Source organism: Corella eumyota, chromosome 7 (genome assembly GCF_963082875.1).
Source record: "Corella eumyota chromosome 7, kaCorEumy4.1, whole genome shotgun sequence".
Classification (NCBI taxonomy): domain Eukaryota; kingdom Metazoa; phylum Chordata; class Ascidiacea; order Phlebobranchia; family Corellidae; genus Corella; species Corella eumyota.
In genome coordinates, this window is record NC_137496.1 from 3,379,745 (window position 1) to 3,397,535 (window position 17,791).

General features: G+C 31.3%; 3 protein-coding genes across 3 annotated transcripts; 1 reads left to right on the plus strand and 2 right to left on the minus strand.

Moving 5' to 3' along the window:
• Nucleotides 1–1,540: 1,540 nt before the first annotated feature.
• On the plus strand, nt 1,541–7,627 carry LOC145759686 (vesicular glutamate transporter 1-like). The gene is made up of 13 exons (XM_082573535.1): nt 1,541–1,623; nt 3,080–3,289; nt 3,377–3,557; nt 4,119–4,237; nt 4,380–4,494; nt 4,664–4,751; nt 5,278–5,364; nt 5,427–5,566; nt 5,744–5,893; nt 6,445–6,577; nt 6,738–6,848; nt 6,924–7,051; nt 7,145–7,627. The coding sequence occupies exons 1-13, from the start codon at nt 1,541–1,543 to the stop codon at nt 7,625–7,627; spliced, it is 2,028 nt and encodes a 675-aa protein (XP_082429661.1).
• A 758-nt stretch (nt 7,628–8,385) lies between these two features.
• On the minus strand, nt 8,386–9,590 carry LOC145758920 (large ribosomal subunit protein bL27m-like). The gene is made up of 4 exons (XM_082572613.1): nt 9,459–9,590; nt 9,191–9,325; nt 9,041–9,111; nt 8,386–8,767 (listed from the first exon to the last, which is right to left on the minus strand). Exons 1-4 carry the CDS (start codon nt 9,505–9,507, stop codon nt 8,564–8,566), a joined length of 459 nt encoding a protein of 152 aa, XP_082428739.1. The 5' UTR covers nt 9,508–9,590; the 3' UTR covers nt 8,386–8,563.
• A 2,217-nt stretch (nt 9,591–11,807) lies between these two features.
• Nucleotides 11,808–17,725, minus strand: LOC145758918 (nuclear pore complex protein Nup93-like). Its single transcript, XM_082572612.1, has 19 exons — nt 17,450–17,725; nt 16,921–17,044; nt 16,715–16,809; nt 16,387–16,575; nt 16,059–16,175; nt 15,804–15,943; nt 15,625–15,727; nt 15,404–15,544; nt 15,197–15,320; nt 15,024–15,100; nt 14,781–14,909; nt 14,460–14,635; nt 13,704–13,860; nt 13,412–13,528; nt 13,083–13,180; nt 12,908–13,007; nt 12,682–12,828; nt 12,313–12,452; nt 11,808–12,242 (listed from the first exon to the last, which is right to left on the minus strand). The coding sequence occupies exons 1-19, from the start codon at nt 17,612–17,614 to the stop codon at nt 12,110–12,112; spliced, it is 2,472 nt and encodes an 823-aa protein (XP_082428738.1). The 5' UTR covers nt 17,615–17,725; the 3' UTR covers nt 11,808–12,109.
• Between the last annotated feature and the right edge of the window lie 66 nt (nt 17,726–17,791).

Below are 17,791 nucleotides of genomic sequence, written 5' to 3' on the forward strand. Positions count from 1 at the left end.
AAGTTAAATTACGCAAAAGTTAACTTCGTTAATCAACGATTAGCGGGTTAACGGTCTAGTGCCCACCTTTGCCTCAAACTAAAGTCAAATAATTAAAATTTATGATTTTACAAACTTTAAAATTTCGTAAATTTTTTTTTATATATTTCTCAATAAAATAAAATTTTATATATTTAATAAATTAAATAGTTTCTGCGAAGTTTGGGGCATTTAATTTAAAAATATTAAACATATTTCTCAGCAAACTAATTGATTACAAAACGCCATTACCAATCGAGCAATATTACTTGATCAAGTCGTAATCCGCTTATTACAAATTATTACTTCTTTTTCTGGCACGGTAAATCGATATACTAAGCCAAACTCTCACATGCTACCGACGAAATTAAAATAAGCAAGCAATTTGACGCATGCTAAAGAGATATAGATCCGAGTACTTGCAAAATAGCGATTAGCAAACCATTTACATAGAAAATTAATCGATCTGAAATGACTTTATGTTAGCAATAGTAGTCCTTTGGGGTTAGGCAGACGCGATTTGCAAGCGAAAATGCGCGATTTTAATCAGGAGAGTTGACATTTGTGCAAGTGCTTCACGTACAAAAAAAATGTCACTTGGAAAAATACCTCAGTACGAAACATGCAGTCTTATAAGCAATACGACTACGATAGAGCAAAAATTTATTTAGAATTTAATAAGTTGACTTTAGATTAATTCAAAAATAATATTAATCAAATCGTTTTAATAAAAATTCGGTTAACTTTAATATTATACTAAAGCTTCAAGAAATCTTCAAGTTAACAAAGAAGGAGAAAATTTGAAACATTTTTTAGCCTTTGTGTTCAAATTGAAAAAAAAACTATAAGCGTTGTAAAACGGACTATAATCATTTCAAAAATAGAAGTTACAATAGAAAAACGACTAAGAGATGAATATTTGATGCGAATGAGTTGTTTAAATTTGGGACCTTGATTACAGTATGGCGCATAATCCAGGTGTTTTTTACTACGAATCGTTAAAAATGCATCTGTTAATTAGTAAGGGTTTACTCGTAAAAATATGGGAAAGGTTTTGCGTTTTCAGAAAAAAATATTTTTAAGTTAACTTTAGCAACTTTCTGATTTTTCATATAAAAGGTTATGAATGTTTTATGTTAAAGTAGTACTGCGGAAAAGTACTACTTAGTCCCGGGGTATAAATACAGATTACATTTGTATAAGTTAAGTTAATATTTAAAATTATTTAGATCGTATTAAGAAGGATGTTGGCCCACGCGTTTGCTTGAAACAAAAACAATTGTTGTTGCCTTAACCTGATATGGCATAAACGTAAATAAAGATCGCGTATAGGTATATAAAATGTATGATGTTGGTTAGGCTACAATATTTTAAAACATTTAAAAAGTTTGCGATACATTTTTAGAAAAACCTTGACTATGAGACATTAAGTGTTTAAAGTAAAGAAAAAATTAAACATTTAAAAAGTATATAACTAAAAATTAAATAAATATTGTTTGAACATTCTTTTAGCAAAATAAAAATGGCGCTAGGTTCAGCATTAGCGGATACTGGGTATAAATTAAGAAGGGGAATTGAAAATGTTGTAAGCACTTTAGCATACAGGTAAGTTATTGTAATTAGAAATAAAATTAGTCATGTGTTATGCTCATAAAGTCGACCTTCTAACATTATAAAAATAAAAGTGAGTCGTTTAACTTGACAAACTTAAAAATCAAATTTATTTGTGTATTTTTTTAATATAATATATTAAAAAAAGCTTTAATATTTATGCACTAAATTTAGATTATTTTGCATTACTTTGTGTGGTTTTAATTTGTCAAATTAATGATCATTTTTGTGGCATTTTGAGACGTGTAAAAATCGATTTAGGCGATAAAGCAACATGTACTTAACAACAACACAATCAATTCTCTATTTCTAAGTTAAGTCTTACATATGCTTTGTACGTTTTTTAAAGCGCCAAATTTTGCGTATTTTCTGATAAAAATGATAAGAAATTGTTTTAATGTATATTGCGCTTTTAAGGGCAAGATAATTATGTGAGTTTTTCGCAATCGAGATAATTTGCTAAACGAATTTAGGGCGCATGCATAATTTATGCGCGCGCTTATTAAAAGTCATTCTCCTGCCCACTGACACATTGTTCAATGTTTGACATTTACAGCAAAGCAATTGCTTAACTGAACCCACACACATATTCTATAGGCCATACAAAGCATTAAGAATTATAGTGCGACAAAATTTACTTAAAATAAGTCATATTCCAAACTTAGTCGACTTTTTGGCGGGAAATGTTTAACGTATATTTGGTAATGTCAAAAATATTGGTGCCAAATGCAAAAATTTAATCCATAGTAAAACATATTGATTATTACAGTATATATGCATTACAGAATTTAATATATGTAATAAAACTAACAAACAAGTAGAAAATCTTGCATTGTGCGCCGACAACTTTATTTTAAATCCAAAAATTATTTGTAAGGAGCAGAAAATTTGTCAAAGCCAAAACGCTAAATTGAAAAAAAACACATTTTCTTGCGTCATCTAATTAAGTAAAACATTTACGAACAACTAAATAATGACGCAAATCGACGTTACGTGAATTTTTACCACGGATTGTTAGATTCGCAAGTAAGCCAAGTAAATTATTAATGTCGTGCGGGCAGCGCTTTTTTGAGAGTTAATCCACGACCAAAGACTTGTGTCAACACCGGGTACAGGTTGTAAAAATATAACAACGATTAGAGAATTTAAAAGATACAAACCATGACTTATAAATGTAATTATAACGACCTGGATAACCATCAAATAAATATAACAACGTTTTGTCATCTGGCTACTTTTACATAGATTGGAGTTTAACTTTTAATTTTAAAATTTCCTAATTACTTTATTATTAAACAAAACACAACCAAGTAGTACTAAAACGTGCAAACAAGTTTTAACAACTAACAACAAACATCCCTTCTAAGAACATTAACAAAACATACTTGCAAATACATAACTTTAGTAAACTTTACTTGAAGAGATTAACAATACTAACAAAAACTTACAGATTCTCCATCAAAAGCAATGCAGCAGCTCACATGAACGAACATCAAATGAACAACGACAGCTTTGGTGAAAATGATCTAAGAAAATCAGAGTATCAAAACATGAACGGAGTCAACTTAAATAAGGATGAAAGACATGTTGTGGACGCGAACGGAGAGATTTATAATAGCAAATCTTTAGGTTGGAGGCGACATAGTCAAATACCGCAGTCGTAAGTTAAAGATAAACTTAAATTCAGCCTGTCATAAACAAAATATAGCTTTAATATTGTTTGTCATTAACTTGTAAAATTTTACAGGTATAACAAATGGCAATGGTACGGTATGTGCTTATGGCTTCCTAAACGTTATGCCCTTGCTTTGCTGAGCAGTCTTGGGTTCTGTGTAACCTTTGGTATGAGATGTAACCTTGGAGTAGCTATGGTAGAAATGGCAAACAATTATACAGAAACGACAAGCAATGGCACAAAAGTCATAATGGTAAGTTTGAGTATTTATAATCAAGTAATAAAAAATCAAATTGACGCTGAAAAAGGTTTCTTTTTCTTGCATCATTTCATAATTGGTTTAAAATATTAATTTCCAACTTGACATAAAATAAGAAAACATTATTTAGGGTCGTTCCTAATGGTTTGTAAATTGATTAAAAAACAGCCAATTGATTTGCAAAGCTGTTAATCGTAGTTTTTTTATTGCCGTTACTTACCTTTAAACGTAATTAGCGTTTACGTTTTACATTTTACTTATCGGCAAGGGACTGCCTAATTGAAAGGAATTGGCCTTTTGTAATTTTCTTTTTTATAGCAGACGACTTTATAAATTATGCAACAAAACCGCTGGGCAAATTTTCAGTGAATATTATAAAGCAAACAAAGTTCTTATTGCATTAAATTAGGCATTAGAATTTGTGCTTATTCCCTGTTACCCTTTGTCTAATTATCAAGTGTTGATGCCAATCAAAAGTAAATTTAGCAATTTTGAATTTTGCTATTTGCTTTTTAAATATTTTACATTTTATTAAAACATTTTTTTAAATTTTAGTCACCTGAATTATCTTGGACTCCAGGGGAGCAAGGTATCATACATGGAGCTTTTTTCTGGGGCTACATCATCACTCAGGTGCCCGGAGGGTACTTAGCATCAAGATTACAAGCTAACAGGTAACCTAAACAAAAAAAGGTGTAAAAATCTAACCTGTATATATCTTACACTAATTTACCAATATTATAAAGTGTACTAATTATTACAAATATACACTCATTTATGACTTTGAAATAATTGACAATTTATTTTATGTTCAAGGGTGTTTGGTATAGCAGTCGGGATCACTTGTCTTTTAAATTTGTTGCTACCCTCTGCAGCCAAATTTCATTGGAGTGCATTTATTTTTATTCGAGTTTTACAAGGATTAGCTGAGGTAATTTTTGTCACATGAATTACTTTATAACATTGTAATATTATACAATGCCTGTTTAAATATTTAAAAATTTCTAAAGCGTCCCTATTTAGTTAAAAGAATTTTTTTTATTTCTTTATGTTTCCATATAGTTTACTAATATTTTTCTTGTTTGTCTTAATAAATATAGGGTGTACTGTATCCAGCATGCCATGGTATGTGGAGTAAATGGGCCCCACCATTAGAAAGAAGTCGGTTGGCAACTATCTCATTTTCAGGTAAGAGTTAAACTCAATATTTTAAGATTAAATAATAAAAAAAATATATTAAAATTTCTAAACTGGACTCGCGCCGTCTTCGTTACATTCATTATCAGTAATTTTTCGACGTTATATAATAAATTAATCCACATACCAAATAAAGAATTCATAAATATGATGAAAATTTTGATGTCGCGTGACATTTTGTCGATAAAAAATTGCCAATTTTAGAAAAGCAAAATAATTCTCTTCTTAACACGGTGTGAAATTTTGTTCTTACTACTGCGTGCGTTTAAATGCGAAATCAATAAACTAATGAAAATACGCACAAATGTCAATCAAGTTCGCGTGCTTGGGAAAAAATGAACCGATTTAATAAAAAAATATTGAAAAAAAATTCAAGTTATATATTTTAAGTTATTGAAATATATAAAACAAAATTTAAATGTTCTTCGAAAAAATAAACAATATTATTTTTGGTTAAACATAATTATTTAAGGTGAATATTACTTGTAACAAAAATGTTAATGGTTTATTTTTGCAGGAAGTTACGCCGGCGCAGTAATCGGTATGCCGCTTGGTGGTATGCTAGTCGAATATTGCGGATGGCCTTCTGTGTTTTACACATTTGGTAAGTAATCAAAATACTTTTTTTACAGTATTTGGTTAAAATGTTGTTTACAATTTATGCAGGGCTGGCCGGTCTTGTATGGTTTGTGGTCTGGATGTTCCATACATATGAAACTCCTGCTAGTCATCCTTATATTAACCAAGATGAAATGATTTATATTGAAAATGCGATCGGAAAGTCGGACTGCGCCAGTATACCAATGGTTAGAAAACTTTAAGATTTAAATTACCAAGAAAAAGTAAAAAAATTAACATCTTAAACGCGCATGGCAATTAATATATCCAAGCCTTATACAGTCTTGAAATTGCAAATGCAGAATCTTAGTTTTTACACTCTAGTTAATGTACTCAAATTTAATTTGTTTTTAACTTTTATTTAGTGGGCCAGCACGCCATGGAAAAAGTTTTTAACATCTTTACCGGTTTGGGCGATTATCGTAGCAAATTTTTGCCGAAGTTGGACGTTTTATTTACTCATTATAAGCCAACCTACTTATTTTGAGGAGGTATTAGGCTACGATATTTCTCAGGTAAATTTTTGCATGTCAAATTTTGTTTTGTTTATCATAGAATGTATAGCTTAATTATTATTTTTGGCTAGGTATTTAGTTAGACTTTACAGATTTTAAAATCATTGTAAAAGCAAAATATTGCCAAGTTTTTCTCTGTGTAATTCACTTTATACAGAGTGTCTGTTCCCAAACCGTACGAGCTCATAAATAACTAATTTTAGGGAAGAAAAAACCAAATAAGTTTGTCTACGTCATCAGACGCGGTCACACAAAAACGAAATAATCATTAATAATTGATAACAACTTAAATAGGAAGTTTTTAATCGAAACGAAAAAAAACAAAAGCCTAAAAAAGGGTTACATAATAACCATGGGACATTAAGATTACATTACGTATTTAATGACCGGGTTCATACCCAAAAATATGACCAGAATGTGTATTTATAAGCAAATGACTTTCTCATAGTTTTGTTGACGTAGATTCAATTCAAACAATTTTAAAGTCACGTGTTGAGATTATAATAGGATCCTTAAAAAAGCCTGGTAAATAACAATTTTGTTTTTTTTAGCTGGGTTTACTAGCAGCCGTGCCTCACTTGGTCATGACGATTATTGTTCCAATAGGTGGCGTGATAGCGGATTACTTACGACAAAATAATATTCTTTCCACGACTAATGTGAGAAAAATCATGAACTGCGGGGGTAAGAATATTAATTTTAGTGTTTTAAATTGTTTTTGTGAATGCTAATTTTTATTTTTAAACAAAGTTAAGTTAAATAGATACGTTAAATTTTCATTAACGGCATTAAAATGTATTGAGCAAATGCGATGCTAACTGACAGGATTTTTTTGTTATTCTAGGTTTCGGATTAGAAGCTCTATTTTTACTTATACTTGCATGTAGCCATGGCAGAACTGCTGCGGTTGTGTGTTTAATATTTGCTGTTGGATTTAGTGGTTTTGCCATATCAGGTAATTACCAATATAATACACAATTAAGAGGTAGACTAGAAGTTTTTTAACTTACCATTTTTTTTCTTTTTTTAGGTTTTAATGTAAATCATCTTGACATTGCTCCTCGATACGCCAGCATTCTTATGGGTTTGTCCAACGGTGCAGGCACTCTATCTGGAATGATATGCCCCTTGTTAGTCAGTTATATAACAAAAGATAAAGTAAGTTTAATTTTAAAACAAAAGTGTGTACAAAGTGTTTTATTGTATGATTTAGCAGTTGGGATTAATTGTAATATTCTTGTTTTTGTTTAGACTGAAGAAGATTGGAAGCTAGTGTTTGTAATTGCGTCCTGCATTCACTTTAGCGGAGTTATTTTCTACGCTTTCTTTGCTTCGGGAGAGCGCCAACCGTGGGCGGACCCTCCACAAGAAGAGGTGGGAATTCTGGGTGCGGGTGAGTACAGTTACCCAGCCACGCCTACGTCACAAAACGGGTATCCCCCAAGACGAGATTCGTCGGTGGAATCTTTTTACGACACCGCTCCTCCTGACCGCTTCGTGAAGAAGATGGAAAACGGGGGCTATAACCCAGTTTTCGAGGGTAAAAACGGAGTTTCAGAGTTCGGGGACGACTTTTCGAGCCAGCGAAGACGGTCGTCGCAAACCGCCAAGCGAGATATGTACGTGACGTCATCGCTGACGTCACGAGGGCCGGCGTATAATGTGACGACAGAGAAAGTGCAGTTGGAACCGACCGATTTGTATTTGCACGACGACCGAGAAGGATTAGAATAAATTTAGACAAATTTAATAGAGTTGTTTATAGTAGATTGGAGAATGTATCAGTTTATATGCCCAACTTTCCGATTAAAATTAAACTGTCTTTACTCTGACTTCTCACGGTTTTAAATGATCCATTAGATCCAATATACTTTAGAGGCACACTCTAAATTGGTTTTACTTGCTATGGCTTTAGTGTGCTAATTTAAACAGTGATGGTGCTAGGTGTAAGTAAAACGATAATCATACTTGTGCAGTGAACAATCATCTTTACAGCTTTTTTTGTCAATTAGCAATACTGAAATGTAGTTAGCAAGCCCTTTTATTTATTTATTTTGCTTTGCTTACGCATGTAGAGCTTCAATTTTTCATTTCTACGTATTTATTATTTATTTATTTGTCCTAGAAAAGTCGCGTTTATTTCAAATGAAAATAATTACCTTGTCATTTTGTACTTGTTATTTTTTCCTCGTTCTTCAATATTTAATAAGTGTGCGTTGTTGTTCGTTTTAATTATGCTATTTTCTTAAAGTACTTTCCATATGCTGCTATATGCTGAGTATACATAGGTCTTCATATATTTAAATTTGGCTACCTCTTAGACTATAAAAAAGTAAGTTAAACTTGCATTACCCTAAATATCTTCTGTATCTATATCATATTTCAATAACCTGCTAACTGTGTTCAAATACTTGATATAACCAAAAATACAAAACCAATCAATTATTTTAAATTAAAAAAATGTCTTTAAATTCATGGAAATTGCATTTGTAAATGACAAAATTTTAATAGAATATTAAACCAAGTGATTATGATTAAAATGCTGGTACATTTATTGAAAAATGATGTAAACAAATAGTAGTAAACTAACACAAACAACTAACAGATCCACAAATATCAAAACTCATTCACTCGAAATTCATAAAAACAACAGAAGGACACAAAATATAATTACACCGCGCTGACTAATCGAAATCTTCCCACAGATGGATCAGGTACAACGTTTATATAATTACAATACATTAGTGCCCCTTTAGGGAAGTCTATCACCATTTTAGCTTCTGGTGTGTCGGGGGCAGGGATGTGAATTTCTTTCGTAAACTTTATATTTCCTGTGCACTGTGCTCTTAATGTCTTATCAAAGTCGCATGTAACCTGAAATATAAAACTCAATTTAAGATAACACTGTAAATATAGAGCTAAAACTAATTTAATTATGTTTTTTCAACTGTGGTTTTAGGAAAGTGTTTTCTACTAACTATCATGGATTACATACGAAGAATCAAATTTTAAAATAATATGCATGTGTGTTTGTGTTTAGAAGTTGTAAAAAAAATAAAACAAAGTAAAAAAATGAGCCAATAAAATATAATACGTAAAGCATTAACAATAACAATAAAAAAATTAAAAGTAAATGTTTTTACTTACATTTGCACCTGCCCTCCATCTAAACGAATGAATTTGTCGTGCCAAAATATATCCTTCATGTACTCTGTCTCCTAATAAACAAAAAGTGTTTAATTTTGCCCAAAGTTTACACTTTTCGAGGTGCAAGTGATCACATTTTTTAAAACTTACCATCAACTACCCTTATACCTCGTCGTCTGTTTTTTGCTGTTCTGACTTTAAGTTTGGTATTACCCTTAACACCAGAGCCAGCATTTGCATGTGGAATAACAACAACACTTCCACGTGGCACAAGACTTGAAAAAACTAGAAAAAAAGCAACAAATTGTAGCAAAGTTTCAAAAAAATTTAATTTTTAACTTTGCCTTTTCAGTCCCTGTTTTGTTGTTAGCTAAATACACTTGAATAAGTTAAACTATTAAAATAAAAGCCCACTTACATTTAGGAGAACGTAGAATATTTGCACCAACGTAGTTTAATAAACTCATGCCTATTTTTAAATTTCTATTGACCAGAAAAAGTAAAAGTGTATTAACACTCTACTAATGCTAGCATATACCTATAAATCTCTAAATTAAGTGATATTTTTCGGTTATTAAGATAAAATTCAAACATGTGATTATAATATTGTTGTTAGAAGTTAAACACGTGAAAGTAAGTGAGGTAACAGAATCGCGTATGTGACATCGTGGCACATTAATTAAAATTTGCTTTATCCTCTATTTCAAAAAAATACTTGCTTTTTTTTAAAATTCTTTTTATTTCTACTTTTAAAGTATTTTGTTTAAAACAACAGTGCTTTGAATAAATTAAAAAAATATATAAAATTCTTGTGCAAATTGTTAGCATTGTGCTTTGAAAGTGTTATTTTTGACCACAAGATGATATCCCAGAGCAAAAAATAAATTAAATTTAAAAAAATTTTAAATTGAAAAATAATTGCTCTGGTTCACCATCTTGCGGTAAAAATGTAAATTTAAAAAAAAATTAAATTGAAAAATAATTGCTCTGGTTCACCATCTTGCGGTAAAAATGTAAATTGAAAAAATTTTAAATTGAAAAATAATTGCTCTGGTTCACCATCTTGCGGTAAAAATGTATTTTAAAAATAATTTTAAATTGAAAAATAATTGCTCTGGTTCACCATCTTGCGGTAAAAATGTATTTTAAAAAATAATTTTAAATTGAAAAATAATTGCTCTGGTTCACCATCTTGCGGTAAAAATGGAATTTTTTATTAAGAAATGACAATTTTTCATATTACAATGCGCACAACGTTAACAATGTGCATCATGCAAGAAAACTACTATGCAAAATAACAACAATGTCCACTGTTTTTAAGATATAAAATTAAAACTGAAGAAAGTCTGTTGCCGAAGTAGACCGGGACGAGTGCAATACGATTAAGTTACGTAGTTGTACTTGTTCTGGTCTATGACAAACAACAAAATAATGAACACTGTTACAGGACAACTTTAACAATTATTAGTTGATTTGATTCTTCGATTGATGCATGGTACAAAAAGTCTTATTTTAGGCACTTTTTAATAGCAATTTTTTTAATATAAATTTATCCTAGATGTAAAAAATCCAAAAGACCCAGTCTTGAGTTGACTTTAATATTTTTAAATATAATAGATTATTTAGCTTTGTCATATGTCGAAAAATGCAGCAACTATGGGCCGGGACAAGTGCAATACTAAACACAAGAAAGAATTGCAAATGACAGGGCCGCTAGTTGTTGCCACAGAAATGTCTTCAGACAACCAAGAAATTTGTAAATAAATTATTCCTGGTATAGCCTACATTTATATATTTATATTAAAAACAAATCTGTAAAAAAAGCATGTTGTTATTTAGCATATTAAATCGTTTTCAAAATCACACGAAGAAATTACAAAAATGCTTAGTAATATATTAAAATAATACTAAAATAATATCATTTTTCCTGACGCATTTGTTTAAACTGAAGATAATAAGTAGTTTGGTGTCCTTTCGTAGATCACAACAACTTATTAATAAAGCTACATTTACTAGGATGATAGCGTAGTAGTTCATAAGACCGGGACCAGTGCAATATCGAATACGTTCAGATAAATTCACTGGAAGCAGCCGTAGTAACTATTACAGAGCTAGGTTTACTTATATCCTGGCTTACTTACATGTTTATAGATATGACTTGTTTGTACTATGTTATCCTAGTCTTGAATTTGTAACTGGTACATTTCAAAAAAGAAAGTTTTTCGAAATTGTAACATTGTTTTCTACTACATCGGTTTCAAAATTCGAAAACATGTTACTCTACCTACCAATCACAGACATCCACAACTAGTTACTAAGATGCGTTACTAAGCTACTATTTCCCACCAGTTTTCAATTAAAACCGTTTAGGTATCAATTTTCCTTCGCCAATCAATAAAAAAAGAAAGATTTCCCATTCAATTACATACGATTACAACGCGCGACATTTCTTTAGAACCACTGGCACTGTAGCCAAAAAATAAGCACGTTTCGATAAATAATAATTGCCAATGCGACTACACAAAAGAAAAAGTAGTCAGGTTACAAAATAAGACCAGGGCGTTAGTTCTCTGCGTCACCTGATTACCTCGCTCGGTTTAAAAGGATTTCCAGAAATTAGTTCTCAAGTTACCTATTACTAACACGCAACAATGTGTAATGTAATATCTTTCCTTTCGGGCAGTGCGACATTGGATACTCTTGAATGAAAGTCGGGCGTCTACGATTGAGATTTTACCATACACGATTGTGAGATGCAACGATTTTTTATTATAACTGTGTGAGATTGAGTAGCAAAGATTTGATATAATTTAAACTCATTTGACCAAATGAAAATGGCAAAACCGTAAGTGTTACAATACCCCAAATTGCAAAGAATCGTATACCATAAATTGGTGTAAAAATCATGTTAAATTTGAGCCAACGATACAAATACTGTGATCATCTAATTGTTATTTATTTGAACTAGGCAGAATTAATAATTTGCAAAAAATACAACAAAACATGACGTAATCAATTTGCCATATAAGGCACTTGGCAGTGGTAGAAAAATTGGTCAAACAATTAAATCTAGTTCATCTGAACTTCCAGCTGGACAAGCCTTGATGTGGTGTCGCCTGGTAAATGGTAAGGCAACATTCCAGCAAATGTAATAATCGCACGAGCTTGTCGTCTGGCATTGCTGTATATTGAATCACCAGCTCTAATAAAAAAAAAAATAAATTTTTTTTTAAATAAAAAAATTTAAAAAATTCTATAAGGTCAACACTTACTTGGATAGCACCGATTTGTTAAGGTCCTGCTGTTGTCTGCACCTTCGAGTTAACAGATCCATTGTAGCAAGTAAAATGTCTGCTATGTTTTGCCTTATTTCGTCAGAGTACAACTTAAAAGCTGTTACTTTAGCCTGGACCTGAAAAAAATTAAAATTCTGTCACTGAAAAATGTAAGAAACTAGTAATATACTTTGACAAAAATACTAAAACAAAAACTCTTTAAAATAAAAATCCAATAAAACAAGTTTTAAAATTTAGGTATTCTAGATAGTTTCTGAGACCCAGAGTTCCTGGGTTTAATACCCACTGCTTCCATGCTGTAGCTTCCTTGAGTAAGTTAATATGCTTAGTTAATAAGAAATCTACCTGTTCTACTGTATTTGGTATCATTTGTAATTCGTTAACAACCTCCAAACCAGTTTCTATCTTGTTAGCATGATATAAATCAAAGAAAGAAAGAAGATCAAGTAAAAGATGGAAAGTCGAACGAAGGTCTGATGACACTTCAACACCCTGAAAAAAAAACAACATTTTTTTAATTTTCTGCATCAGTTTTTTTTTAAGAAGTATTTTTTTAAATATTTTTACATACATTTTGTCGATATCGCTCAGCAATAGTTACAGCAATATTTTTCAATCTTAATCTATCTGGATGGGAGGTGTCAGAGCTGCTCACTACAGAGCACAGCAATCTGCAAAAAATAAAAAAACAGAAGAGTTAAAAAAAAAAATTTTTTAATTTTAAAAATATTTACAAGTCGTTGTACCTGTTCATTAGAGATAAAGCTTGGTCATGATTTTCACAAAGATCGTAAAGATGGACGGCATCTTCATGTAAACCTCTACCTTCTGTATCTGAAGCTATCTGTAAATATTAAACACATTTTCATATAACTAACACTACTTAACATCTCCAAAAAAGGTAATAAAATCACAAGGTCCTGGGTTTAAAACTGGCAGCTTGAAGTTTAATAGTCAATATAAAAATGTATGTCCAATATATGGGCTTACAAAATAAATAAAACTGCCGTTTGTGGTATGCAGGTAAATTTATCGCGGGCAAATATTAGTTCAAAAGTTGCAAAAAATTACCAACCTTAGCAATTAGTTGTTTAGTGTCTCCTGCACAATATTTATCGATAGCTCCCGGTCTTCTTGTTCCATCGGGATTCAGACTTCCAAGCAACATCTCAAACTCCCCAGTTTCTCTCACCTACAAATAATAATAAACCAACACCTAATTAGTAACTTATTTATCACACATTTATAATATGTAATCTCAAACTGCCAAAGGCAACCTGGGACTGAGTGGGATAACCGATGTTACCCTATGTTTAGATCGTAAAAAAATCTATAAAATGTAACACATATTTATTAAAGCCATTTACCATTTCGCTTGTACAGAAATAGAAGAGAGATTGTCCTTCAGATTTGATGTCACGAAGAAAATAAAAATAGTTCAAAGCCTCTCTTGGATCGGTGAGCTCAAACTTTCTAGTGTATAACATGACTAATCGTGGCAGATTTATACGCTGAATGATGGTCCTAAAAACATCATTTGTTAAGTTTTAAATAAGCCACGTAAAAAAATGAAGTTAAGTTTGCGTTACAAAGTGCCCTAGATTTAAACAGTTACATAATCTATAGCCAGAACATTTGGCTTCACTACATGAGGAACAGGGTTTGATCCCCACTGCTTTCATGCTGTAGCGTCCTTAAGTAAGGCGCTTTAAACAGTATAAGCAAAGCCAATAACAAATCAGCAGCTTAATTACTTAGCAATTTTTTATAGTATAAATCTTTATTCTCGATGTGGAAAAGTCGAATGCGAGACTTAAACATAGAGTAACAACAGTTATTCCGACCCAGTCTCGAGTTGCCTGTGACAGTTTGGGATATTATAGACTATAATTGCCGATAATTATGCTGCTGATTAAGTGCTGGCTCAGCAACAGTTCATACGGTTTATAGCGCCTTACTTAAGGACGTTACAGCATGAGATCAGTCAAGATAATTATATTCTATAATATCTCAAACTGCCAAAGACAACTTTAGACTGAGTCAATATAACTAATGTTAATCTATGTTTGGGCCATAAAATCGATTTTCCTACATGAAAGATAAATAAATATAAAAAAACTTACAAATTGGAATCATCTCTAGCTTCTTTGGTAAGCATTTTAGCATGGAGGGCAGTAGAGGTGAGTAGGAGTTGATGGGAATGTAAAACTAAAGCAACGTGGGTGGCATGACTTCGAAAACTTTCAAACCTCGACAAAAATTCGATGGCGGCTTCAAATTGGCATGTAAGAAATAAAACCTAAAGCAAAAAATAAGAAAACAAATAAAAAATTCCATAGAAAGAGCCGGAATCAAACCCATAACCTTAGTGGTTATGTTTAGTAAATATTGGCACTAGCTAGTGCCATACTAATAAACGCTATGACAGAAAATCTGCTAAGTACCTGGAAATAAAGGATTGGGTTTTGTGAAGCGTTAAAATGAGATTCTCCATACTCTTCAACCAATAGAGTCTGTAATCTTAATAGTGTCAGAATGTCCGAATGTCTGGCTGACGTCTCTTCAAACACAACCTAAAAAATTGTCAGACAGAAATAAAATATACAGTTTTTTGTAAATATATTATAAGTTAACAATAAGTACCAATTATATAAAATTAAAAGTAAGTATGTTTTATTTTAATTTACTTGAGAGAGTTTAAACCAAAGATAATCCTCAGTGCGGCTTGCAATTGCAGAATGAACAATATTAACATCACAATTTCCTGCCGAAACAATCATTAAATAATTATAAACATCTTGCAATTACTAATTTTTATAAAATTGTTAAATTGCTTTTAGTGTTAAACTTTTAAGCTTACCAATTACACAGTACACTGCAATCTTATAAGGGTCAGAAGATGCATGTACATGTCTCTTATACTGAATTTTCATTTTATTGGCTGACACTGACGATAATTTTCTCTTTCCATCGCAAGCAAAATCCTAAATAATATATAATAAAAAATGGTTTAATTTAAAAATATTTTTTAAAAATGTGATTTTCACAAAAAAATTGAATATTTTACTTGTATCCATGCACTGAACTCCGGGATGATATGTTCGTGATGTTTAACAACTTCAACAGCTGCATCTAAATCACCACAGCGTAAGCAGTAAAATATAACTGACCATAATGGCAAACCATCTATATCACAATCATCATAAAGCTGAAAATATATTTAAATAGTTATAAATTGTAAATTAGTAACAGATTTTATTTTTATAACAAAAAAAAGTTTTGTTTCACCTGGTTGGGATTTGGGATTTGAACTTTTAAGAAACTTTTGACAAGATTTATTGTACCAAGAGCGCCACCTAGCTGTGCAAGATGGGGCAGAGCATGCACGCACCTAAAATAAAAAATATTCAAGTTAAAAACTAATAGGTCCTCTTTGTATGGCGTGACATTTTTTTAGATTTACTTACGTTTGCATATACTCCTTGTAACTCTGTTCTAGATAGGAGCGAGCCTGGTTGATTAAAGAACTTAAAGTTTGTTGTGATTTTCGCTTGGCAGCAATGTTGGATTCAGAAGCAGTAAAACTTGCCTTCGTCATGCAGTTTACCTTTAATAAAAACCAGTGTCATAAAATAAACATTTGTCCATTACTTGCCATGTGAAATTAGCCTTTAAAAAATTATATTTAATAAAAATTATATGCAGAATTGACTGTAAATTACCATTTTCCACATTGAAACTACGTTTTCGTTTTTCAGTTTCTCAGCAGCATCTTGGCACATTGATCCCAGATCGGGGAGATTCCCGTCATTGATACTTTCATCATTGTAAATGTGAACCTTTAAAAAATACATAAATAATAATAAAAATAAATTTATACCAGTTTTTTTTATAGAGTATGTATAATAATCATATTAACCTTATTAATAAAATATAATGGTCATATATTTTTATTAAGTATATATTGATCAAAGATTATGAATTATATCAACCAAGGCTTTAAATGAATTAAAAAATCCTTTTAGCATTATTTAAATCAAAAATTTTTACCTGCCGAGCATAACCAAGTTCTGCTGTGTCCATGCAACTTCTTGGATTTACCGGCATCTTATCATTAGTGCTCATATAAGATGTTGCAAGATGACTACTCAGTTCTTGGGTGAAGTTTAGAGAGGAATCACTTCCAATGAGTTTGTTGAGGATCTGCTGCTTCTCCTCTTCCCATTCACTCAAGCGGGACTGACATTTGAAAAAAAATAATGACAAAATTTGTATTAATATTTTAAATAATAAAAACAATGTATTTTAAACTGATATAAAAACTTTTAATCTAATTAAAAAAATTATTATAGCATATAGAATAAGTTTGTATGTAAACCTGCCAATGTCTTTTTTCAACATTTTCAAATGTGCTTTGTTTTTGTTCTTCCACCACGGCCAAAATTGCATTTTCTCTCTCATTTCTTAAATAACCTATATACAATCAAAATTCAATAAAGTATTGTGCATAGAGGCCCAGCTAAATAAATTGTTTTGCAATCGGTAACAGATTGACAAATATTTTAAAATTTTAAGTTATGTTACCTTCAATATCAGTATCACAAACAGTCTCAAGCGGCTCCAAAGTTTGTGAAGTTAAATTTTTTAAACGATCCGATATCTTGGGAACATCCTGACCTTGACCACTAAGTAAAAGTTCTGCTTTGATCTGCATGAAAATTTTAAAACATTTAATGACACATCAATCCAGTGTAGCGGTTACACCAACTTGGCTTGACTACATAAGGTCCAGGGTTTAATCCTGGCTGTTCCCATGCTACATTCCTTTGAGCTTTTGAGTTAGATGCCATGGGTGATATTAACTACTGCTAAGCCAAAACAATTGGCAGATTAATTATCAGGCAGTTATAATCAACAACATCCCAAACTGCTAAAGTAAAATTAAGACTTGGTCAGGGTAACAAGTATTGCCCTGTGTTTAAGCCGAAAAGTTGATCTCCCCATATTGAGGATAAACAAATACAACAAACTGACAAATGTAATAAGTGTTATTGTTTACAAAACTTGTGATAAATTAATACCTAAATACAAAATTACTAAACAAATAAATCACCTGATTGTTATCCTGAACAGCTGAAGACTTTGAACACAAGCGTTGGCCGGCGTCTAATAATTGTTGTAAATTTCTTTGTACTCTTGGAAGTTCTGTTCCGCCGTCTAATCCAGTGGTTAACTGTTCGGCTTGTTGCAGTAAATCGTCAAATCCAACTCCAGACATAATTGAATTAAAGTATTTTAGTCTACTTAAGTACAGTTAACGCAAAATTTATACATGTAGGTAAACCAAACTGTGAACTTTCAGACAGTCGACTATGGCAATTTTTTACGCGCGTGCAATTTAAAAATGGCGTGACCGTATGGCATATTTTTGACACGTGTCATATTTTTGGCACGT

Excerpts from the sequence above, each read along its gene's own strand:
- LOC145758918 (XM_082572612.1), bottom strand. The coding sequence starts at position 17,614 with ATGTCTGGAGTTGGATTTGACGATTTACTGCAACAAGCCGAACAGTTA. Across the intron at positions 15,321-15,403 it reads AGTTCAGTGCATGGATACAA|GATTTTGCTTGCGATGGAAA; the intron begins GTAAAATATTCA and ends TATATTATTTAG. Across the intron at positions 14,636-14,780 it reads ACCCAATCCTTTATTTCCAG|GTTTTATTTCTTACATGCCA; the intron begins GTACTTAGCAGA and ends TTTTTGCTTTAG.
- LOC145758920 (XM_082572613.1), bottom strand. The coding sequence starts at position 9,507 with ATGAGTTTATTAAACTACGTTGGTGCAAATATTCTACGTTCTCCTAAA. Across the intron at positions 9,326-9,458 it reads TATTCTACGTTCTCCTAAAT|TTTTTTCAAGTCTTGTGCCA; the intron begins GTAAGTGGGCTT and ends CTTTTTTTCTAG. Across the intron at positions 8,768-9,040 it reads GATGGAGGGCAGGTGCAAAT|GTTACATGCGACTTTGATAA; the intron begins GTAAGTAAAAAC and ends TTTATATTTCAG.
- LOC145759686 (XM_082573535.1), top strand. The coding sequence starts at position 1,541 with ATGGCGCTAGGTTCAGCATTAGCGGATACTGGGTATAAATTAAGAAGG. Across the intron at positions 5,365-5,426 it reads TTCTGTGTTTTACACATTTG|GGCTGGCCGGTCTTGTATGG; the intron begins GTAAGTAATCAA and ends CAATTTATGCAG. Across the intron at positions 5,567-5,743 it reads ACTGCGCCAGTATACCAATG|TGGGCCAGCACGCCATGGAA; the intron begins GTTAGAAAACTT and ends ACTTTTATTTAG.